The sequence below is a fragment of the Rhinopithecus roxellana genome, chromosome 5 (assembly GCF_007565055.1).
Source record: "Rhinopithecus roxellana isolate Shanxi Qingling chromosome 5, ASM756505v1, whole genome shotgun sequence".
NCBI classification, from domain to species: domain Eukaryota; kingdom Metazoa; phylum Chordata; class Mammalia; order Primates; family Cercopithecidae; genus Rhinopithecus; species Rhinopithecus roxellana.
In genome coordinates this window covers 37,748,194-37,772,991 of record NC_044553.1, presented here as the reverse complement: position 1 = coordinate 37,772,991, position 24,798 = coordinate 37,748,194, and the positions used below count along the sequence as shown (strand labels likewise).

General features: G+C 36.7%; 1 protein-coding gene across 5 annotated transcripts in view; it reads left to right on the top strand.

The window, feature by feature from the left end:
* Positions 1-24,798, top strand: part of TRPM7 (transient receptor potential cation channel subfamily M member 7) — a 130,598-nt gene that overhangs the window by 56,998 nt on the left and 48,802 nt on the right. For all 5 annotated transcript variants that reach the window (XM_030930713.1, XM_010356602.2, XM_010356603.2 and 2 more), the window contains 10 exons: positions 2,926-3,026; positions 6,888-7,022; positions 11,952-12,005; positions 17,201-17,341; positions 17,617-17,751; positions 18,932-19,212; positions 20,426-20,654; positions 21,771-21,926; positions 22,005-22,148; positions 24,368-24,496. In XM_030930713.1, coding sequence (XP_030786573.1) covers positions 2,926-3,026; positions 6,888-7,022; positions 11,952-12,005; positions 17,201-17,341; positions 17,617-17,751; positions 18,932-19,212; positions 20,426-20,654; positions 21,771-21,926; positions 22,005-22,148; positions 24,368-24,496 — 1,505 coding nt within the window. The remainder of the gene's footprint in view (positions 1-2,925; positions 3,027-6,887; positions 7,023-11,951; positions 12,006-17,200; positions 17,342-17,616; positions 17,752-18,931; positions 19,213-20,425; positions 20,655-21,770; positions 21,927-22,004; positions 22,149-24,367; positions 24,497-24,798) is intronic.

Sequence of the window (24,798 nt, the reverse complement as noted above, 5' to 3'; positions counted from 1 at the left end):
AAATACAATGTTGGTTTCCTTGGCAGTAAGGTAACTTTTGATTTAATCTTGTAGAATTTAAAAAATAAAAGTTTTTAGCAAGGTTTATGCCACCAAACCTATTTAATAGTCCTATTAAGAATGTCTAACATCCTGAGCCAGGCACGGTGGCTCACACCTGTGATCCCAACACTTTGAGAGCCAAAGCAGGAGGATCACTTGAGGCCAGGAGTTCAAGACCAGCCTGGACAAGATAGACCCATCTCTACAAAAAATTTAAAAATTACCTGGGCATGGTGGCATGTGCCTGTAGTCCCAGCTACTTGGGAGGTTGAGGTGGAATCACTTGAGCCTGGAAGGTTGAGGCTGCAGTGAGCTGTGATCATGCCGCTGTACTCCAGTCTGGGCAACAGAGCAAGACCCTATTTCACAACAAACAAAAATTAGCTGGGCATGGTGGTGTGCACTCTGTAGTCCCAGCTGTTCAGGAGGCTGAAGCGGAAGGATTGCTTGAGCCTAGGGTTTGAGGTTACAGTGAGCCATTATCACACCACTGCACTCCAGCCTGGGTGAGAGCAAGATCCTGTCTCTAAAAATAAATAAAAATGTGTCACTTTCTTAATCAACTGAAAAATAAGTGTTTAAAGGTTATAAAGTGTTAGTTGATAGAATTTAAAGATAGGATTTTAAAACATGCTCTCTTCATTATGAAGGGAAAGTTTGAAAACTAGTGGTATCTTCTAGGACTAAGGGATTGAAGCACACACACACACTGATCCTCTCATTGTCTCCCCAAAGACATCCAACAGATACAACAACATTATAGTGAAATATCTTCTCAGAAATTAGGAACTATGACAGTATCCCATCTGTCTACCTGAAAGTTAGTGTGGAGTGATATGCAGGAACCCATCACATTAAGAGGATACTGTCCTTTTATTTACAAGAATTTTCTTGCATATTAGACCATAATAAATTGCCAATACATTAAGCATTTTTAAAATACTGTGATAAAATATATTTATATCATCTGGGATCATGGTATCAAGAGATCACAAGTGATAGGAAACCTAGAAACCAAAAAGGAAAAAAAAATAATAAATGGAATTGCATAAAAATAAGGCTGCGTCGGCTGACTCTCGTCTCTACTAATAATACAAAAATTAGCCGGGGGTGGTAGTGGGAGCCTTTAGTCCCAGCTACTCTGGAGGCTGAGGCACAAGAATTGCTTGAACCTGGGAGGCAGAGGTTGCAGTGAGCCAGGATCACACCACTGCACTACAGCCTGGGTGACAGAGTGAAACTGTGTCTCAGAAAAATAAATAAATAAATAAAAAGGTTAAAAAGAAAGTACCATATTCATTATTTACCATGTACCTTTCTGTGTATTAACCACTGTATTTAAGTGGTTTACATTATCTCATTTTATTCCTGCGAGTCAGATTTCCTGTGGTTTTACTCATTTTATAGATGAGGAAACTAAGGAGTAGAAATGCTGAAGTGGAGGGATCAAAAAGAGCTGTTAAAAATTAATAAGAAAAAGATGACTACCTTGTGGAAAAATGGGTCAGAACTTAAGTAATAGATAATTGGTAGAGGAATCCAAATACTTAGAGAAAATACGGAAGGATGGCCAATGTTACAGTAATACATTTTGGGGAGGCTGAGACAAGCAGATCGCTTGAGCCCAGGAGTTTGAGATCAGTCTGGGCAACTTGGCAAAACCCTGTCTCTACAAAAAATACAAAAATTAGCCTGGTGTGGTGCCATGCACCAGTGGTCCCAGCTACTTGAGAGGCTGAGGTGGGAGGGTCAGTTGAGCCCAGGAGGCAGAGGTTGCAGTGAACCAAGCCCACGCCACTGCACCCCAGCCTGGGCAACAGAGAGAGACCTGGCCTCAAAAAAGAAAAGAAAAGGAAACTCCCCTCTCCATGGCACATGGAGAAATGGTTATGGTTGTACCCCTCCCCTGGTAGATGGTAGAAGCAATCTGAAGTATTTTGGAGTATATCAAAAACCTTAAAGTATATATCCTTGTACCTAGTAATTTGACTTCTAGAATATCATCCTATTTGAATAATCAAGCATGTGCACAAAAAACATACTCAGCAAAAAATTCAAAATAACTTGAATATCTACCATTTGAAGTATTTGTTAAATAAATTGTGGCTCACCTAAGTATATATAAGGTAGATTTATACATAATTTTAAGAAGAACCAAGGTATGATATCCAGGTACATAAAGCAAGCTACTGAACACTTTTGTAGTTTGAACCCATTTTTGAATAAAAAATGGAAAGTTTATGTATGGGCTTGTATATGCACAGAAAAGTACCTGACAGGCTGTTTTCAGAATCCTGATAGTGCTCTCTCTGTGATAGAAACAGTTCATCTTTGTTTTCTTCTCATTTTTCTGTATTTCTAAATGTTTGCAATGAATGGGAATATGTTGTTTGTAGTTGGAAAGGTAAAATTCTTAACCCTGGGGCTTATCTTATCTCTCTGAGGCAGGCTACTTCTGAATGGTGGCTGACACCAACTGTGTAAGTTAACTGAAGAATGGTGGGGAGATGTCATAAATGTTTGTGCTGGGCACTGTGGCTCACACTTGTAATCCCAGCACACTGGGAGGCCCAAGTGGCAGGATCACTTGAGGCTGGGAGTTTGAGACCCGCCTGGTCAACAAGTGAGACTCTGTCTCTACAAAAAGTTAAAAAATTAGCTGGATGTGGTGGTGCTCATCTGTAGTCTCAGCTACTCAGGAGCTAAGGCGGGAGGTACACTTGAACCCAGGAATTCGAGGTTGCAGTGAGCCATGATCACCTTTGCACTTTATCCTGAGCAACAGACCAAGACCCCATCTCTTAAAAAAAAAAAAAAAAAGTGTTCACCTTTTAATGGAGATAAATTAATTGAACCTGTCAACTATTTTCTTTATTCGATTAGGTACTAATGCATCTGCATTTGACCAGCTTATCCTTACATTGGCATGGGATAGAGTTGACATTGCCAAAAATCATGTATTTGTTTATGGACAGCAGTGGCTGGTATGTAAATAATCTACATACACAATACAATTAAATTACACTAAGTAATAAAAAAGTATTTGCGGGAACTGTGAACTGACTTGACATTTTACTTTTCTGCCAATAGTTCAAAAATAGGTTAGCTAAGTCTTTCTACACCATTCTGATCCAGTTTAGGATTTAATATATGCCTCTAGATAAAACCTTATTTTTTTATAGAGTATATAGATCTCTAAGAATCTTAGAACTGAAAGAAGCTTTGGAACTCATGCTCTGTATACAAGAGAATCCATTCTAGCATTCCTCGTGATGTTTAGACCTATTCTTTTTTTAATCTTCCTCATCCTACTAAATGGGAACAACTTCTTCCTAGTTTCTAAGATGAGAATCTTTAGTGTTTTACTTTTCTCTTTCTCATGTATTCCAGTCCAATTCCATCTGTAAATCTTGTCAGATCTACTTTCAAAATACCTAATTTTATCATCCTGGTCTAGTCTATCATCATCCTTCTTTTGTGTTATTTCAGTAGCATACTTTTTGGTTTCACTACTCTCATACTTGCTGTCCTTTTACGAACAGGAGATGAATCACATTCCATTTACTTAGAGCATAATCTAGAGCCTTACATGCTACTACTGTCCCCTTTGCTCTTTTTTATCTAACCTTGTTGGCGTTCTTGCTCTTTGAACATATCAAGCATGCTCCTATCTCTAGGCTTTGTACTTGCCTGTCTCTCTATCTTAACATTCTTCTCTAGATACCCACGTGGGCTTAATTCCTCCTGTCTTTCTGGCCTCTAACCAAATGTCTCCTCTTTGGACTTCCTCTGTCCACCCTATTTTAATAGCATCCCCCTAAACCAGCATTCTTCCCTGCTATTTTTTTCTAACTTTTGTCGCCATCTGACAAACCATATAATGTAGCTATTATTTATTGTTTGTTTGTCTTTCTCCTAGAAAGTAAACTTTCTGAGGGCAAGAATATTTTTCAGTTTTGTTGACTACTGTATTGACAGCTTGGTATGTAGTAATCACTTAAAATTTTGTTACATGTCTGAATCAATAGGAGGCTGGGCAGATTAAATGTTCATCTGTACCTTGAAGTATTACCAGCCTTTACAGAGGACGAACTAGATCCTTTTTGTCCACATAGTAAACATAAACAGCAAATTGCAGAAAAGTATGCACAGTATGATCTTAATTGTGGCAAATTCTCCTTATGAATGTACAAACATTCATGCATATCTACATGTACTGTGTTGTAATGGTAGTACCTTTCTAAAACTGTTAACATGGGATTCATCTTGGAGAGATGAGGGCTGGAGGAGAGAAAGTTTTATTTTATACCATTTTGTAGTGTTTGATTTTTTCTTTTTTTTTTAACCATGGAAGTGTATTTCCTATATAGCAATAAAAAAACAGTTTATTTAGTCACTTCTCCTCTTGCAGGACTACAGAGGAAAAAATTAATGTTAATCATTTGTGGTGATGGCTATAACCAACCTTATTTTTCCCTTGAGTAATTTCACTGGATTTTGTTCTCCTCAGATGTAAAGGCTTGGATGAAGCATTTATCTTCTGTGTATATGTGGTTTGTCTGATGGATTTCTTCTGCATAATGTTACTATTTGATTTTGTGCTTCTTGCTAAACTTAGAATTTGCAGAACAGTTATTTTTCTTTTTTCTTCTTACTTGCCAGGAGTTCAGTATGCATTGAGTGATTGAGGAAATGCTCCTTACAAAGCAGACACTTTTTTTTTTTAATGGTCTCTTTTTTCCCCTCAGATATGAAAATTAAGTTTTTGTTCTAGGGCAGTGATTATAAACACAGATAGAATGTTCTTGTTTTAAAAACAATAATTTTGTTATATCTCGTTTTATTCTACTAAAGTGAAATTTCATAATTACATGAATTAAGAATATATGTATAATGCCCTAACAGTAATAAGACAGAAAAAATGATTTATAATAAAAAACAAATGTTTCAGTATACAGATGTTCAAGATTGGCAATATAAAACACATAATAAGTCAGATGCCTGCAGTTATAATAAGAATCAGTGTAAATGCTGCAGTTATACATACTAATACAAGTATGTTGTTGGTAACTTAAATATCCTGGGGAACAGATAAACATCCTTTGCAAGTGTAGGACAAAGAAAGACCAAGTGGGCACTAGAATAATGTTAGAATATTACTGTTAGAATAAGTAATAACATCAGGATTATTGGTATATGATAAGAGAAAGAAGGAAATAATCTTAAGTAAAATAATAGTAACATGCCATGATAAACTACAGCCTATTAATGTAGAGAAAACTAATAAGTATTATTTTCTTGGAAATCAAGCCTTATTTTTAAGCATGTGAAAATATTTTCCTTGTGACAGAATTGAGTATTGAAAAATGTCACAGAAAACATACCTTGCATCTTTAAATGCCATCATGTAAAAGGCATACATTTCATCAGTATATACTTAAAATAGGCCTAGGTGTGGTGGCTCATGCCTCTTAATTCCAGTACTGTGGGATGCTGAGGTAGGAAGATCACTTGAGACCAGGAGTTTGAGACCTGTCCCTATTTAAAAAAAAAATAGAAGAAAAAGAAAAAAGGCAGGTACGGGGCACACACCTGTAGTTCTTAGCTACGTGGGAGGCTGAGGTGGGAACATCCCTTGAACCCCTGAGTTTGAGGCTGCAGTGAGCTATGATTGTGCCACTGGGTGACAGAATGAGACCCTGTCTCAAAAAATAGAAAGTATATATTTAAAATATCATGAAGACTGTATCCTTGCTAGGTGATGTAAATTGAAGATAGATTGGAGAAAGAAATGGTAATATAAGTTCCTCTAGAGAAGTTGTGTAGTTGTGTGTTAAACCTCTGAAGATAGAATAAGATCGGAAAATAATGGGTAAAAAAACCAGTGGTTTTGTATTGATTTTTGCCACAAAGATGTTTTTAGTAATGTACTAAATTTTTAAAAATACACAGAAATATGCAAAATATTAAAAAATATACAGACTATATTAAAACAACCTTTATTAATAAAACTCAGTGAAATACCTACATTTTGTGTCTCTACTAATTTACCAATATTTGATTTGGAAGTCTGTTGAAGTCTATAAAATAGGCTTTAATATATAAAGGACAGCTACAAATGCTGAATGATACAGATGTGTTATATTAAGCACAAATGATATAAGTTGTACTGCTGTCAATTGATTTCTTTTCCCTAATGATGAATGATTTATTTTAAAGTTCTGAAGAAAACTAAGTACAATTTTGCCTGACTTATCTGGTGGTTGTATTTTTGGAAAATTCATTGTAGAACAAAAACCATGATGATATACTTTGTGTTCATTTGTAAGGCAGAATTACTGGTTTTTCACTCATGAACATACAACAGGATAATAAAAAGTTTTGTGGGATGCGGGATAGTTTCCTTTTGAGTAGAATTCTCCAGCATATTGCTTGATTTCTGATGTCCCTTGACCCTACCCATTAAATGTTAGTAACAGCACTCAATTATTGAAGTAATCCTTACCACAAAACCTTCCCTAAACACCGAGAGCATTGCTTTAAGGTATTCTTTCCCGAGATTTAATTGATGATGGATTCTGTTTTTCCCCCCCATGTAACATTTATTCTCTTACAGAAGTAGTGTTTGTGGAATATTCTTTAAGAAATGTTGTTCTAGAGAGGTCTTTTAATCTATCCCCTAAACACCTTAAGTCTTACTAGCTTTTTACTGTGTTGCATCTTTCTAATTTTGTTCTAAAACTGTTGGGAACAAATTAAATATAAATCCTAAGGACTTAACATATAAAAGTGTTTGTATAATTAGAATATGTGAAATATATACTTATTAAATTTGATACTCCTAGGTTGGATCCTTGGAACAAGCTATGCTTGATGCTCTTGTAATGGATAGAGTTGCATTTGTAAAACTTCTTATTGAAAATGGAGTAAGCATGCATAAATTCCTTACCATTCCAAGACTGGAAGAACTTTACAACACTGTAAGTCTACATTAAAATTCTTTATTGACTACATTTTATCTTTTGGGAAATGTTACTTTACCTGAATATAGCCGTTCCTATTGATAAAACCCTTAACGTCTTCCTTGGTTATATGAAAAAATTATAGCCAGTCTTAGTATGGATTGGTTGTATTACAGTCTGAAACCCTTTCCTTGTTTTTAGAACCCATTCCCTGTCACCATACTCACATACGGCTATTAAGCTTACCTCTCTTTCCTGTCTCCCTTTCCCTCCCCTCACCCCTTTTTAAAACTATAGGATCAACTTCTTAATTATAGGGTGATTATGTTTCTTTTGACTCTGTTGTCTAATGGAGGAATTATGTATTGCTTTTTGCTCTTTTTTTACATTCATTGTTTGACCTCATGGTATACCCCTTTTAGCTTACATACTGTTTTCATTTTTTTGTAAAGGACTCCTGAAAACTTATTATTCTTGTTACAAAGACTTTCTCATTTTATTACAAATTTTTATTATCATTAGCATTGAAGATATACTACCCTTCTTAGTGGTTTTCTGTTGAATGTGAGTTTACTACCCAAATCCTTAACTTGATTTTCAAAGATCTTCATATATTGCCCCAGCTACTTTTCTCACTTGGCCTTTTTATTGCCCCCCAAATCCTGGGGGAGGGGGGAATGGCGGCAATAAGATGGTGAATGTCTACCTACTATTTACTAAAAATAAAAACTTCTTTTTTTTTTAGTTAGATGGAGTCTCGCTCTGTCGCCAGGCTGGAGTGCAGTGGTGCCATCTTGGCTCTGCAAACTCCACCTCCCTGGTTCAAGTGATTCTCCTGCCTCAGCCTCCCAAGTAGCTGGGACTACAGGCGTGTGCCACCGCACTCAGCTAATTTTTGTATTTTTAGTACAGTCGGGGTTTCACCATGTTGGCCAGGATGGTCTTGGTCTCTTGACCTCATAATCTGCCCGCCTCAGCCTCCCAAAGCACTGGGATTACAGGTGTGAGCCACGGCACCCAGCCAAAAATACAAACTTTTTTTTAAAAAGCATCTGCTATTTTCACAGTGCTGATCTGTTTTGCTTCCAACTAATAACCCGTTTATTGAAATGTTGTTCATTGCTTAGAACTTGGCTCAAATGCCATGCCACTGGTTCCATGAAGCTTGGTGGCATAGTTAAGTACAATTATTATGTCTTTCCCTTTGGATTGTAAATTTCTTTAAAGTAGGTATTATATCTTATTTTCTCCCATTTTTTTCTTTTTTTGAGACAGAATCTCACTCTGTCGCCCAGGCTGGAGTGCAGTGGCATGATCTGGGCTCACTGCAACCTCTGCCTCCCGAGTTCAAGCAATTTTCCTGCCTCAGCCTCCTGAACAGCTGAGATTACAGGTGTGCGCCACCATGCCCAGCTAATTTTTGTATTTTTAGTGGAAATAGGGTTTTACCATGTTGACCAGGCTGGTCTTGAACTCCCAACTTCAGGTGATCCGCCTGCCTCAGCCTCCCAAAGTTCTGGGATTACAGGCATGAGCCACTGGGCCCAGCCTCCATTATTTTCTTTTAATAGTGCATAGCACATTTGCATTGAACTTTGTTGGCATTTTACTGTCCCTAGTGGATAGATGTAAAAATTAAAAGGATTGTTCATTGTGCTGTAGTAAGGTTTATCCCCGAAATATAAAGCAGTGTAAAATAATAAAAATAAACATTGATCCCATTAGCAAGGCAAGTAATTTTTAAATTATATAACTCAAAGGTCTTAAGAAAATACTGTAGTTACTTTTAGCATCAATTATTGATGAAGTTTTAAAACATTTAAGGGCTTGCAACATGATAAAGTAGTGGTTCTCAAACTTTTTAATTTCAGGGTTCCTTTACATTAAAATTATCGAGAACTTCAGAGAGCTTTTCTAAAGAGGTTTTGTTTATGTGTGTTGGTATTTTAGAATGTAAAAATGCGAGTTTTAAAAAATATTTGTTTTTATTAAAGTAGCAATTATGTTTACTAAAAATTTCTAAACTTATCCCCTGTTAACATAAATATTTATTTATATTTCTTTTTTCTTAAATTAACACCCTTCTGCCTGATATGTTTTTATTTTTATTTTTTTTTTAAGACGGAGTTTTGCTCTTGTCATCCAGGCTGGAGTGCAGTGGCACAATCTCGGCTCACTGCAACCTCCACGTCCCAGATTCAAGTGATTCTCCTGGCTCAGCCTCCCGAGTAGGTAGGATTATAGATGCCCACCACCACACCCAGCTAATTTTTGTATTTTTAGTAGTGATGAGGGTTCATCATATTGGCCAGGCTGGTCTTGAACTCCTGACTTAAGGTGATCCACCCACCTCGACCTGCCAAAGTGCTGGGATTACAGGCATGAGCCACCGCGCCTAGCCTGCTATGTTTTTATTTTTTATTTTTTTATTTTTTTATTTTTGAGACGGAGTCTCGCTCTATCGCCCAGGCTGGAGTGCAGTGGCCGGATCTCAGCTCACTGCAAGCTCCGCCTCCCGGGTTTACGCCATTCTCCTGCCTCAGCCTCCCGAGTAGCTGGGACTACAGGCGCCCGCCACCTCGCCTGGCCAATGTTTTTATTTTTAAAGAAAACAGAAAAATTGCTGAGGAGAGGAAAACATTTTTGCAAATGTCTTTAAAGTCTAGCCTTATAAAAGCAGCTGGATTCTCATATTTGCTTCTGAATTTAATCTCACAATATCACACATCAGAAAGCTTCTGGAAAACTTCACCAAACACGGAGAGAATAAGAATGAAACAATACAAATACAATTTTAATATAATTAGGAAAAAAATCTTGATCTCATGGAACTCCCAAAGGAATCATGGGGGCCTCAGGTGTCCCCAGGTCACACTTTGAGAATTACTATGTTAAAGTACATTTATTATTTACTGTTTATTTTTAATGGATAAACATTTAATAGAGTAGGATAAAATAGAATTTAAAAAATTCTAAGTGCCGTTGCATATGATTATATACTGTTGGAGAAAAATGCAATGAAATTCCCCAGTACTCCCAAAATATGAGATGCTTCTTATTAACTTAGAAGAAACTCTTATTTTAAAAAGTTAACCTGTGGGGGAGAATTGGCAGAGAGAACTTAGCCCCTGAGTGGATAGACTAAATAAATTTATTTTTTATTTATTTTTTATTTTTTATTTTGGGGGATGGAGTTTTGCTCTTGTTGCCCAGGCTGGAGTGCAGTGGTGTGATCTCGGCTCACCGCAACCTCCGCCTCCCGGGTTCAAGCGATTCTTCTTCCTCAGCCTCCCGAGTAGGTGGGATTACAGGCATGCGCCACCACACTGGGCTAATTTTGTGTTTTTTTTTAGTAGAGATGGGGTTTCTCCGTGTTGGTCAGGCTGGTCTCGAACTCCCAACCTCAGGAGATCCGGCCGCCTCGGCCTCCCAAAGTGCTGAGATTACAGGCTTGAGCCACCATGCCCGGCCCTAAATAAATATTGTAAAAAGAAGACAGAGCAAAGTAAAGTAAAGTATAATTTATATGCAATGTCAATTGTAGTCATCTTAGATATTATACAGAATTTGAAAGCCAGGAATATAAAAGAAAATAACTTTTTCTCCAAAGAAATAATGGTAGGTGGCTGGGTGCGGTGGCTCACGCCTGTAATCCCAGCACTTTGGGAGGCGGAGGCAGGAGAGACCATCCTGGCTAACACAGTGAAACCCCGTCTCTACTGAAAATACAAAAAAGTTAGCAGGGCGTGTTAGCGGCGGGCACCTGTAGTCCCAGCTACTTGGGAGGCTGAGGCAGGAGTATGGCGTGAACCCAGGGGGCGGAGCTTGCAGTGAGCCAAGATTGCACCCCTGCAGTCCAGCCTGGGCGACAGAGCGAGATTCCATCTCAAAAAAAAGAAAAGAAATAATGGTAGGTGCACCCAGTTAGATTTTAAAACATTTTACAAAGGAGATGTGATCAAAATAGAAAAGTAGATTGAGTTGATTACTATAATTTATCATATAAAATATCAATACACAGGTGGCATTAAATCCTATTTGATAATTCTTTTAAACAATAGGATTTAAAGTATTTAGAAGTCTCTTGATTTGTGTCACCTGGAATTCATTGCATTAAATTTCAGACTGGTCAAATGACTACCTCAAGTCTTTTTGGGCCATTTACTTCCTTCTTAGTCGAGGAGATAGATATTTGGCTATTTTTTCAAAATACAGACTGCCATCAAAATGAGATTACTAGAAAGGTAGAACTTGGATTAGTCCACTCTAACATTATATATTAAGAGAAGTAAGATAATGGCAAAATTATGGCATATATAAATATTAAATCAGGGATGTCCAATCTTTTGGCTTTCCTGAGCCACATTGGAAGAAGAATTGTCTTGGACCATACATAAAATACACTAACACTAACAATAGCTGATGAGCTTAAAAAAAAAAAAATTGGAAAAAAACTCATTGTTTTAGGAAAGTTTACAAATTTGTGTTGGGCCGCATTCAAAGCCTTCTTGGGCTGCATGCAGCTCATGGGCTACAGGTTGGACAAGCTTGTGTTAAAGACTTGTTACCCAAAATATTTAAAGTCTCAGTACGTCTTTATTACTGACGGAACAGAGGAACAGACATTTTAACAAAAAGAAAGGTATTGTACAGCGCCATTATCAATGAAATAAATGTAAATTTAAATTTAAGGTACAGTTGTAAAGTTGCAGTGTTGACATGACTTTTATGAAACAAAAAAGAATGTATCATTTTAGTGATACTCTAAGATTATTTGTTTTTTGGCAGTAAACGTGACAATTCTTTGTTGTTCTACTTTATGAATAGAACTTAAGGAAATAACTCCAAAACAGTGTAATTTATATAAGGAGGTTCTCAAAAATCCTGTAAACTTTAAATTATTTTAGAAGAAAAATAATAGTTTGCTGTAACTTTTTCTCCCTAAAGAAACAAGGTCCAACTAATCCAATGCTGTTTCATCTTGTTCGAGACGTCAAACAGGTAAAAGATTATTTTTGCTTTTGAAAAATGCTATTTTAAAAAATCATTTATATTTCATCTTTTTTTTTTTTTTAAAGCACTTAAATACATTTTGGAAATACCAATAAAATTAGTTTACAGAACAAGATAAAATATGGGCTGAATTTGTGGTAAGAGAGGAGTAAAGAGCATAATGTATCAGAAAACAAGAAAAAAAGAGAATTTATGAAATTAAGACCACTGCCAGGCATGGGAGGCTCAAACCTGTAATCCCAGCATTTCGGCAGGTTGAGACTGGCGGATTGCTTGAGCCCAGGAGTTCGAGACCAGCCTGGGCAGCATGCTGAAATCCCATCTATACAAAAAGTTAAAAAAATTACCTGGGCATGGTGGTGCACACCTGTAGTACCAGCTACTTGGGAGGCTGAGGTGGGAGGATCGCTTGAGGCCAGGAGGTGGAGGCTGCCACAAGCCATGATCTTGCCACTACATTCCAGCCTGGGTAACAGAGTGAGACTCTGTCTAAAAAAAAAAAAAAAAAGCTATTGAGCTTCTGGTCATCCAAGATAGAATATGATGTATAAAGCTCACTGGTTCATACAAGAAAGACTGTTGATAGAATGTATCTTTTTTCCTCTATCTTCAGCAGAAATTTGTTCCTTAGAAAATTGTCCAAATGTAAAGGATGTTGAATAAGGAAATTGAGGACAGGGTCGTAATCTTAATGGCAGACTTTGCCAGTAAAAATGCTGAAAAGCTCTCTCCCCTTAAAAAAAAACCTAGTGTTTCTACTCAGCCATACAAAAGAATGAAATCATGTCCTTTGTGGCAATGTGAATGGAACTGGAGGTTCATTATCCCTATCCTATTTCCTAAGTGAAATAACTTAGTCAAATACCACGTTTTCACTTATAAGTTGGAGCTAAACAGTGGGTACCTGTGGATATAGAGTAGAATGATAGACATTGGAGACTTAACAAAAGGTGGGAGGTTGGGTTGGGGGGTGAGGGTTGAACAATTACCTGTGGGTACACTATTCACCATTCAGGTAATAGGTACACTGAAAGCCTAGTCTTCACCACTACATAACATATGCATATAAGAAATCTATACTTGTACCCCTAAATATATATAAATCGCTTTAATGTTTTTAAAAGTAAAACAAAATCTAGTATTGGTAGTGATGAATGTATAACACTGTCATGATCTCAGGCTATTCTGTGGCCACTAAATTGACATACTCTTATTCCTCTTCTCTCCTATCAGAATTGTTTGTGAACTAAAAGTTTTAAACATTTATCACCACTTTTATAGCCATTTATATTGGTGTTCAATACAGTTTTGTGTTCCTTGATAAAATAGTATTTATATTTATTTGGTTAAAATATCTTCTAAGTTTCTAAACTTAAAGTTTGTTTAGAATTATTTATTTCAGCTTTTATTTGCTACTTAATATGAGTGCATTATTAAACACATCAAAGGCCAGGCCTGGTGGCTCATACCCATAATACCAGCACTTTGGTAGTCTGAGGTGGGAGGATCGCCGGAGAGAGAGTGTTGGAGACCAGCGTGGGCAACAAAGCAAGACCTTGTCTCTACAAAAAAATTAAAAATTAGCCTGGCATGTTGTCACCTGCATGTAGTCCCAAATGATTGGTGGGGGTGTGGGGGGCACTTGAGGGAGGATCACTTGACCCCGCAGTGAGCTGTCACTGAGCCACTGTACTCCAGTCTAGGTACACATCGAGACCCTGTCTTAAGAAAAAAGAATGACATTAGAAATGTCATTTTTAACAGCCTTGAGGACGTTTTTTAAAAATGTCATTTTCTAGGCAGGAGAATGGCATAAACCCGGGAGGCAGAGCTTGCAGTGAGCTGAGATCCGGCCACTGCACTCCAGCCTGGGTGACAGAGCGAGACTCCGTCTCAAAAAAAAAAAAAAAAAATGTCATTTTCTGTTTTCATTTTCTTTATTTTGTAACTGATTTAATACTAAACTATCCCATAGGAAGAACCGAGACATTTTATACTTAAAAATTTTTTTTGGAAATGAAGTTTTGCCCTTTCTTGCCCAGGCTGGAATGCGGTGGGGCGATCTCGGCTCAGTGCAACCTCCGTCTCCCGGGTTCAAGTGATTCTCCTGCCTCAGCCTCCCGAGTAGCTAGGATTGCAGGTGTCTGCCACCACGCCTGGCTGGTTTTGTTTTTTTTTTGAGATGGAGTATTGGTCTATTGCCCAGGTTGGAGTGCAATGGCACGATCTTGGCTCACTGCACCCACTGCCTCTCAGGTTCAAGCAATTCTCCTATCAGCCTCCCGAGTAGCTGGCACTACAGGCGTGTGCCACCACGCCCGGCTTATTTATTATTATTATTATTTTTTTGGTAGAGATGGGGTTTCATCATGTTGGCCAGGCTGGTCTTGAACCCCTGACCTCAGCTGATCCACCCACCTCGGCCTCCCAAACTGCTGGGATTACAGGTGTGAGCCATTACGCCCAGCCCGCATGTGCTTTTCTTTATAGCTTTATTGAAATGTATTTCACAAATTACAAAATTCATTCATTTTAAGTGTATATTGGCCAGGTGTGGTGGCTTGAGGTCAGGAGTTCAAGAACAGCCTAGCCAAAATAGTGAAATCTTGTCTCTACTAAAAATACAAAAATTAACCAGGCCTGGTGGCATGTGCCTGTAGTCCCAGCTCCTCAGGAGGCTGAGGCAGAATAATTGATTGAACCTGGGAAGCGGAGGTTGCTGCAAGCTGAGATTGTGCCATTGCACTCCAGCCTAGAAAACAGAGCAAGACCCTTTGTCTCAAAAAAAAAAAAAGCATACGTTTTTTGACTGTATTCACAGAGTTGTGCAACCATTGCCACAGTCTAACTTTAGAGCATTTATAATACTTCGAAAAGTTACCCTGTACCCTTTAGCGGTCACTCCTCATTTCTTCTCCTTCTCTACTCCCCACTTCCATCCCCCTCCTAGGGTAACTATTAATCTAATGATTTGCCTGTTCTGGTCGTTTCACATCAGTTTGATTTGGTCTTTATAAATAATTAAAATTCCCCCTCCTTCCCCTAGAAATCTTAAGTAATGGGAGAGATCTTAAGACCTTGTTTCTAAGAATTATGGTAGTTAAAATTTTGGAAATAAATCTGAGAATTTATATACATTGTTTTACATTGGTGGCTATGATAATAAGCCCTATGTTTTGGTTTCTGTAAGTGATAAATCCTGAAGTAAAGGCAGTAATTGAATATTTTGATTCACATTGGTAAAGAGTTTTATGACTTAGTATTAGTTTGAGAACTTGATCGTCATGACATTTGATAGATAATTCACATTATTTTACCTAATTTAAATATTTCTTATTCAAGTGGGTTCATATAATGGCATTTGTCATTTTTAATAAATAATATTGACGAATATCATAGGTGACATTCTCAATCAGCATATTTTGAGGCTACTTGAGTTAAAACTAAAAATCTTATATTCAAGATGGAAATATGTATTTTGATTTATTTTCAAATTAGAGATTTAAAGGATATAGCTATCTAGAAATTAGAAATTTCACAGATGAAACCAAGATTTTATTTATTTATTTATTTATTTATTTATTTTTGAGACGGAGTTTCGCCTTTGTTGCCCATGCTAGAGTGCAGTGATGCGATCTTGGCTCACTGCAACCTTCGAATGCTGGGTTCAAGCAATTCTTCTGCCTCAGCCTCCTGAGTAGCTGGGATTACATGCACCCTCCACCACACCTAGCTAATTTGTGTATTTTTAGTAGAGATGGGGATTCACCATGTTGGCCACGATGATCTCAAACTCCTGACCTCAGGTGATCCACCCCCTCAGCCTCCCAAAGTGCTAGGATTACAGGCGTGAGCCACCGTGCCCAGTGAAACCAAGATAGTAAAAATACAGACATTAAAAAAAAAAAAAAGTTCATGACATTATAATCAGGGAAATAAAAAAATGGTGATGGTAGGAGGGCAGAATTAGTTAATAAATACAAATTATCTGATGATTAAATCCCTTTAAGATTATTTAATAAAATTAATCAGTTTTTAAAATTTTGAAACAGGCCGTCTTTCCAAACTCACAAATGGTGTGTGTTCCAAAAGTGCATTTGTAAATTGCCATGGGAAAATGAAGTGTTAGCTTTAAACAATGTTGCAAGTGATGGTTAATTCCTAGACAACACTATAAAAACCTATAATATCGCCAGTATAATTTTGGTTAAAAAATATTTACATGTATTTCTGGGCCAGTCTGGAAACATAACACAGCATTATTTTTGCAGAAAAATGCAATTTTTTAATATATATCACAATGAAAATGGAATAGTTGGCCAATTAGCATTTCCATTGTCTCTTTTTTTTTTTTTTTTTTTTTTTTTTTTTTTGAGACAGAGCCTTGCTCTTGTATTTTTCATAGAGACGGGGTCTCTATGTTGGCCAGGCTGATCTGGAACTCCCGACCTCAGGTGATCCGCCTGCCTCAGCCTCCCAAAGTGCTAGAATTATAGGCCTGAGCCACCGCGCCCAGCCTCCATCTTATGTGTGAAGTATTGGGGCAATAGAGAGATGAAATTGTTATCTTCCTGCTTTAGGTCATACTCCTGTCTCAAGGCACACCTTTGAGACCTCAGAACTTCAGAATCCTGTATTTTTACAGAGCAAAGAGAGAAACAAACATTTCCTTCTGTAAAGATAGCTGCTTGCTGGCAACCCTTGCTGCTGCTGCCTTTTTTTTTTTTTTTTTTTTTTTTTTTTTTTTTTTTTTTTTTTTTTTTTTTTTTTTTTTTTTTTTGAGACCAAGTCTTGCTCTGTCTCCCAGGCTGGAGTGCAGTGGCATGATATTGGCTCACTGCAACTTCTGCCTCCCGGGTTCAAGCGATTCTCCTGCCTCAGCCTCCTGAGTAGCTGGAACTGCAGACATGTGCTAGCTTTCCTGGCCAATTTTTTTGTAGTTTTAGTAGAGACGGGGTTTCATCATGTTGGTCAGGCTGATCTCGAACTCCTGACCTCAGGTGATCCACCTGCCTTGGCCTCCCAGAGTGTTGGGATTACAGGCATGAGCCACTGCACCTGGCCCTTGCTGCTTATACAAAGTAAACATTTGTCATTTTGAAGAGTAGGCCTGTTCCTAGGCAGGGCATGGCAATATTGAGAAATGCTATCTGATCTATTTAAAACAAATGTTTTGTTTCTAGGGCAATCTTCCTCCAGGATATAAGATCACTCTAATTGATATAGGACTTGTTATTGAATATCTCATGGGAGGAACCTACAGATGCACCTATACTAGGAAACGTTTTCGATTAATATATAATAGTCTTGGTGGAAATAATCGGGTATGTAAAATTTGGGGGGAAATCCTATATATGTGCTTTAACATTAAATGCACTTTAAATGTTAAGAATTAACATTAGAACGGAGAAAGTAACACTGTCATAAAATTGAAGATTTTCAACTGAGTAATTAGAAATATTTTGTCATCAAAATCCTAAACCAGTCATATTTTGTTTATACACAAACACATTTGCACACATATATAAATTGATTCTTCAATTTTTATAACATGTCAGCATGTTTAAATCTATAAAAGCTAATAAGAGCTCATTTTCAGAGGTCTGGCCGAAATACCTCCAGCAGCACTCCTCAGTTGCGAAAGAGTCATGAATCTTTTGGCAATAGGGCAGATAAAAAGGAAAAAATGAGGCATAACCATTTCATTAAGACAGCACAGCCCTACCGACCAAAGGTAAATTTATTTAAATATTATTCTTTCTGGGTTTTTATTTTCTTCTTTCTAAATTACTTAGTATTATTAAACAAAAAACCTAATTGATTTAGTAAGAATTACCTTTCATTTTTGGATATGTCTTAGAATTGTCATTTTCTCATACATAGAGATATTAATTATAAGTTAATGATTCTGTTACTTTTTTTTCTTTTTTGAGATGGAGTCTTGCTCTGTCACCAGGCTGGAGTGCCTTGGTTCAATCTTGGCTCACTGCAACCTCTGCCTCCCGGGTTCAAGTGATTCTCCTGCCTCAGCCTCACAAGTAGCTGGCACTACAGGCACCCGCCACTACACCGGCTAATTTTTTGTATTTTTAGTAGAGATGGGGTTTCACCATGTTAGCCAGGATAGTCTCGATCTCTTGACCTTGTGATCCACCCGCCTCAGCCTCCCAAAGTGCTGGGATTACAGGCTTGAGCCACTGCACCCAGCCTACATTTTCATATTTAGCTATGATGGTAACCAAATTAAAATGTTTTAATAAATGTTTACCTGACTCCTTTCATTCCAGTTATACTTGATTAAGAACATGCATGACAAAAATGTTATCTAACCCTTTATTAAAATTATGTTCTATTAGAATATTAGTTGAAATATTTAGGCCCTTAAATTTTGGTAAATGTTTATTGCAAAGACATTTCTGTTAAAATAGCATTTTTATAAAATGAATTATGAGCTATAATAAAAATCAAGTTTATAAAATTTATGGGCCGGGTGCGGTGGCTCAAGCCTGTAATCCCAGCACTTTGGGAGGCCAAGATGGGCGGATCACAAGGTCAGGAGATCGAGACCATCCTGGCTAACACAGTGAAACCTCATCTTTACTAAAAACACAAAAAATTAGCCGGGTGTGGTGGCGGGCGCCTGTAGTCCCAGCTACTTGGGAGGCTGAGGCAGGAGAATGGCCTAAACCCAGGAGGCGGAGCTTGCAGTGAGCTGAGATCCGGCCACTGCACTCCAGCCTGGGCGACAGAGCGAGACTCCGTCTCAAAAAACAAAAAACAAAATAAAATTTATGCTATTATGTGCAGTTTTATGGAGCTGAATAATGTAGAGGATATTTTACTAAAATTTTCACTGACGTAAATTTCATATGACCTTATTATAATGAGCTTTATAACTTTATTTTCCCTGGAAGATTGATACAGTTGTGGAAGAAGGAAAGAAGAAAAGAACCAAAGATGAAATTGTAGACATTGATGATCCAGAAACCAAGCGCTTTCCTTATCCACTTAATGAACTTTTAATTTGGGCTTGCCTTATGAAGAGGCAGGTCATGGCCCGTTTTTTATGGCAACATGGTGAAGAATCAATGGCTAAAGCATTAGTTGCCTGTAAGATCTATCGTTCAATGGCATATGAAGCAAAGCAGAGTGACCTGGTAGATGATACTTCAGAAGAACTGAAACAGTATTCCAAGTAAGTGATATTTTATTATTTGAAAACATTTTAAAAATTCAAAGTAGATATTGTTTGAGTGGCTGTTACAGTGCCACGTACTTAACGGTGATGTATTTATATGTATAATCTTGCTGGTACAATTGACAGAAAATTATTGAAGTATATATATTTTTTAATTCAGAAAGAAACTTTCTGCCTCTATGAAAAAGAGGTTATTATATTTACAACCCAAGAATTAAATATTTCAGCAAAAAAGAAGAAATGCAGCTTGGGCAACATAGGCAGGACCCGTCTGTACATGAAATTTAAAAATTAGCTGGGTGTGGTGGCACTTGGCTGTGGTCCCAGCTACTCAAGAGGCTGAGGTGGGAGGATCACTTGATCCTGGGAGGTTGAGGCTGCAGTGAGCTGTGATCATGCCACTGCACTCCAGCCTGGGTGACAGGGTAGACCCTATCTCGAAAGAAAGAAGAAATGCCGGAAGTCATTTTAATTTTTGCAAATAGTAGCAATTGGATTAGAAAGTTCCATTTGAATTGGTAAGGAAAGGGCGGAAGTGAGGTTGGAGCTGTGTTATAAGAAAATAGACTGAATTCAACTGGGAGGCACTTCAGAAGCTAGAACTACATACATAGAATAACGACATAGTTCATAAAAATTTACAATTAGGGGGGCAGTATTGAAATATTAAACTGGAAACGTAATTTGTATAGGTTTTCTAATATATACTAAGACCTCCGGCTCCCCAGGTGGGGTCTTTAGAGGACAGTGACCAACTGTTACTGAAAATAACTCTTAACAGGGATCCTATGGTTACTTAGTGGAACTTCAAAATTCAGATGTTTCTCATAATTAGGTTAGTCCCTAGTCACATTGTTCTTCCTCTTTACCAGGTACCAACTGTTTTCTGTGTTTGAAATACTGCATAAACTTTTTTGAACAGAGCATCGTAGCATTGTGAGTTTTGATTCCTTCCGAGATTATAGTTTGATTTCTAGGACTGGGAAAAAGTGCTCTGGATTCACCTTTTTAGTCTTGTACATAATGCGACATATTTTAATATTTTGTGAATAGATATAGATGTCTGAAAACAGAGTTTTGGTTTTAATGCCTCATAATTCTGTAAGTGTGTGTGAGAATATTAAAAAGAAAGTATTAATGTATATAAGAATAGTGGCTTAAAATTGCAGTTTGTTAATCTGAGTATATTTTGGCTTTTATCTTTTTATAGTGATTTTGGTCAGTTGGCCGTTGAATTATTAGAACAGTCCTTCAGACAAGATGAAACCATGGCTATGAAATTGCTCACTTATGAACTAAAGAACTGGAGTAATTCTACCTGCCTTAAGTTAGCAGTTTCTTCAAGACTTAGACCTTTTGTAGCCCACACCTGTACACAAATGTTGTTATCTGATATGTGGATGGGAAGGCTGAATATGAGGAAAAATTCCTGGTACAAGGTATACTTTAGAAATAATTTGATATAAAGTGTATGATAAGCTAAAAAGAACAGAAGAATTAGTCTAAATGTGTAGTAAAATGCCTTGATGTGTGAGGGTAATGGTGGGGGTTATAGAGGGAGCAAGACGGATGATTGGCATTTCATCCTGAGGGGTATAATGGGCTTCTTTTTTCCTCTTCTTCTTTACTTTTGAATCCTTTTCAGGTGTGTTTAATGATTATGGCCTCTTTTTAAGCTAGAAGGGGAACAAATGGGAAATACTGGAGATTATGGCCCTGAGCAGCCTTGAAAAAAGTTACTACTTTATGAAAGGGTTATTCCCAAATTCTGAAATTCAAGACCTATCTACTAATTTAATAATCTGTTACTTTTAAGTTACTTAAAGTATATTGAATGAGTATATTCATATACCCAGTTTATACTTATAGATAAGTATATACATGTGGCCAGTTTTTATCTTTAAAAATTTGGATAAAATGACATGTACTTCTGATTTTGTCATGGTGATACATACTACTTTTAACTTTGCTTTTTGTTCTCTTACATCTTTTTAAATAAGGTGCAGAAATGTAGGAGTCAGTAATCAGGCAAACAGTTTTAACCATAGGCCACTGAATAACCAACAGAAACCCTGTTACACAATTACAATTTCTTCATGCTTTGGGATTTCGCAAGTAATAAGTAAAATTTTAGAAATAAACCTTTTTGTTTATAGAGGCACAAGCTGAGTAATCATGTTATGACATGGAACACTTGCAAAGAGATTTAGGATAAAATTAAGGACATAGCACCTTTGTAAGGCTTGAATTTTGTTTAAACAAAATGTATTTTCTGAACAAATTGTAATCTGATTTTATTTAAAGGACAAGTCTATAATAATTATTAAATCTATCCTATACCCTTATTATCATAATCAAATGTTTTGTTGCTCTTTGAAACAAACTTGGGCCTCTTTAAATACAATATGTAAGTGAAAAATGAATTTTTTGTTTTTTTCCCTCCACTACTGGGGCAAAATGGCTAATCATCATAAGATATTTAATATCTTTTTTTTTTATTATATTCTTGAAGGTCATTAATTTTAAAATGCAAAATTATGTTTCTAAAAATTTAGGTCATACTAAGCATTTTAGTTCCACCTGCCATATTACTGCTAGAATATAAAACTAAGGCTGAAATGTCCCATATCCCACAATCTCAAGATGCTCATCAGATGACAATGGATGACAGCGAAAACAACTTTCAGAACATAACAGAAGAGATCCCCATGGTAAGCAGGAAAACATTTTGAAGTAAACATAAATTTGTTCTGAATAATTGTACCAAAAAAATTTTTTTTTAATTTTAGGAAGTGTTTAAAGAAGTACGGATTTTGGATAGTAATGAAGGAAAGAATGAGATGGAGATACAAATAAAATCAAAAAAGCTTCCAATCACACGAAAGTTTTATGCCTTTTATCATGCACCAATTGTAAAATTCTGGTTTAACACGGTATGTTTTTTAATTACACGAGCATAATGTTTTTAAGAGATAGGCTTTGGGGGAACACCGGTTCAGAATCCATACTAATCTTGATATAACTTAGATCACTGAAAAGGCATTTCACATTTGAAAGAGGGATACATTTGCCTTAGTTTCATTTAAATTGTCATCTAGAGTGATAAACACTAACAAATTTCAGTTCTAATTGGAACCAAAAATGTACTTAACAAATATGTGATAACCATTGGCCTTTGTAAGTTGGTAGCAAATACTAATCAACTAGTAAAATTAATGATAAAAGATGGACCAAAAGAGATTCTGATACTTATAATTTTTTGTATTATAAAATTTTTTGTATTATAATTTTATAATACATAAAAGTCTGAAATAAACCTGTTGGCAGTGTTAACTGATGATGATGAAAAGTAATCCAGATCATTTATATGGTTTTATTTATCTGTGGCTTATTTCTTTAATCGTATTAAAGTGTATGCATGATTACCTTCCATATAATTGGCTTTTCTCTTGCTTTATGGAAAAATTGATTTTACTAGCAGATAAAGAGCATATGTCCATACAAGGATGAACTCATCTGTTATTTTGGTTGAAATGTAGGTGTTTATGTGTTGTTTTGGTTGTTTTGTGTGGAGAATGAGCACTAGGAAATATTAGTTGGCTATCTTGCTAGTGCTACTTTTCCTAGCGATGGACCAACCTGAAGGAACAGGTGATACAGTAAATGAGATTAGCCCCTACTTTTAACCAGGGGCTGAGTAAATGAGTTCTTAACTCCCCTTCATCGGAAAACCCTTAATTAAGATGTTTTTAACTTTGTTGTTGTGGAGATTTTTTCATTTTCATCAATAAGAATCTGTTTCTTTGGCGATTGCTTTTTCACCCACATGTGACCATTAACCTGAGACTAACATTTCCTTACATCTCCATGTGAAAATGTTCTTGTTCCTTCCTATTCAGAGGCTGAAATTGCAAATATCAGTTATCTGATCTAATCTCCAAATTCTGTTTCCACTAATGAAAATAGGGCAGTTTTCTTACATTTGCATTCATGTGAATGACTACGTTAAAATAGCCAGTATGGGTGACTACAGGAATTTCTCTTTTCTTTCTTTACTGCAGTGTACTTCCCTAGCCTGCTATAGATAATCAAATCAAGGATGTGACTTATTGTAGGACTGATGGAGACAAGATAGAGATGAGAGGATTGTTACCCATAATTTTTCAAGGGTCAATAAGTGTGGGTTTTCCTCTGAAATGAAATAAATACTCATATGTTTTTAAACATAAACTTTATCACCTCTCTATAACCTATTTTGTAAAGAGTGTCAAAGGTGGGCTGTTTTTGTACCTGGGGCAAAGCCTCTTCACATCTTTTCCACTTTTTGGGGTTCAACTTTAGTGACTGGGAGCTAAGAAAATAGCAGTTGTCTATCTGTCTTGTCTTGTCTTGTCTTTTCTCTTTTCTTTTCTTTCTTCCTTTTTTTTTTTTTGACAGAGTCTCGCTCTGTTGCCCAGGCTGGAGTACAATGGCATGATCTCAGCTCACTGCAACCTCCACCTCCCAGGTTCAAGCAATTCTTGTGCCTCAGCCTCCTGAGTAGCTAGGATTGCAGGCATGCACCACCATGTCTGGCTATTTATTTATTTATTTTTTTTTTCAGTAGAGACGGGGTTTCACCTGTTGGCCAGGCTAGTCTCAAACCCCTAACCTTAGGTGATCCACCTGCCTTGGCTTCCCAAAGTTCTGGGATTATAGGCGTGAGCCACCACACCCTGCCTCAGTTGTCTTTCTTAGGAATACTGTTTGGTTGGGGGAGGAAGGAGGCAGGAAATATGTGTTCCTTGATGATTATGGTGGTGAAATTCTGCAGTAATTTTAATATATTATGATACTGGTGGTATGAGTTAAGCAGAATTGTGTGGCATATGCTGAGAACATAAACCTGATTACAAAATCCTTTCTATGGGATGTTCTAAAGGTTGATAGAGTTGTAGAACAACACGTTTATACTCTGGGGACCATTTATACTCCAGTAAATGCAATGTCTGTGCTGAAAAAGAGATATTTCTAAAACTATTTTAATAAGGGAAACTAGGGGATAATTCACAAAGGTTCATTTAATGTCTATTTTTGTGTGTGGTTGAAAATGTTCATAATTAAAAGATTTATTTTGTAACCAGTGTTTATATAACTTTTATTTTTTCATTAGTTGGCATATTTAGGATTTCTGATGCTTTATACGTTTGTGGTTCTTGTACAAATGGAACAATTACCTTCAGTTCAAGAATGGATTGTTATTGCTTATATTTTTACTTATGCCATTGAGAAAGTCCGTGAGGTATGTCTTTAATTTTTTCTACCAATAATTTACTGTACACATGGAAGATGTTCTGTTTTGTTTTGGGTATATACGTGGGTGTGTGTGTGATGACATTGTAGAAGTGTAGAACCTGTGTAATTTTGTTGTTCCCAAAATAATGGCAAAAGAATAGAGATTAGTGAGTATGGTGTATACTTTGTTGCCATTACAAATATAATGATTTGTGTCAGAAATGTAGCCTATAAAAATGTAGCCTATATTTTGTTTGTTTGTTTTATTTCCTGAATGTCCACATTTTTGCTCTCTGTCACTCTTCAAAA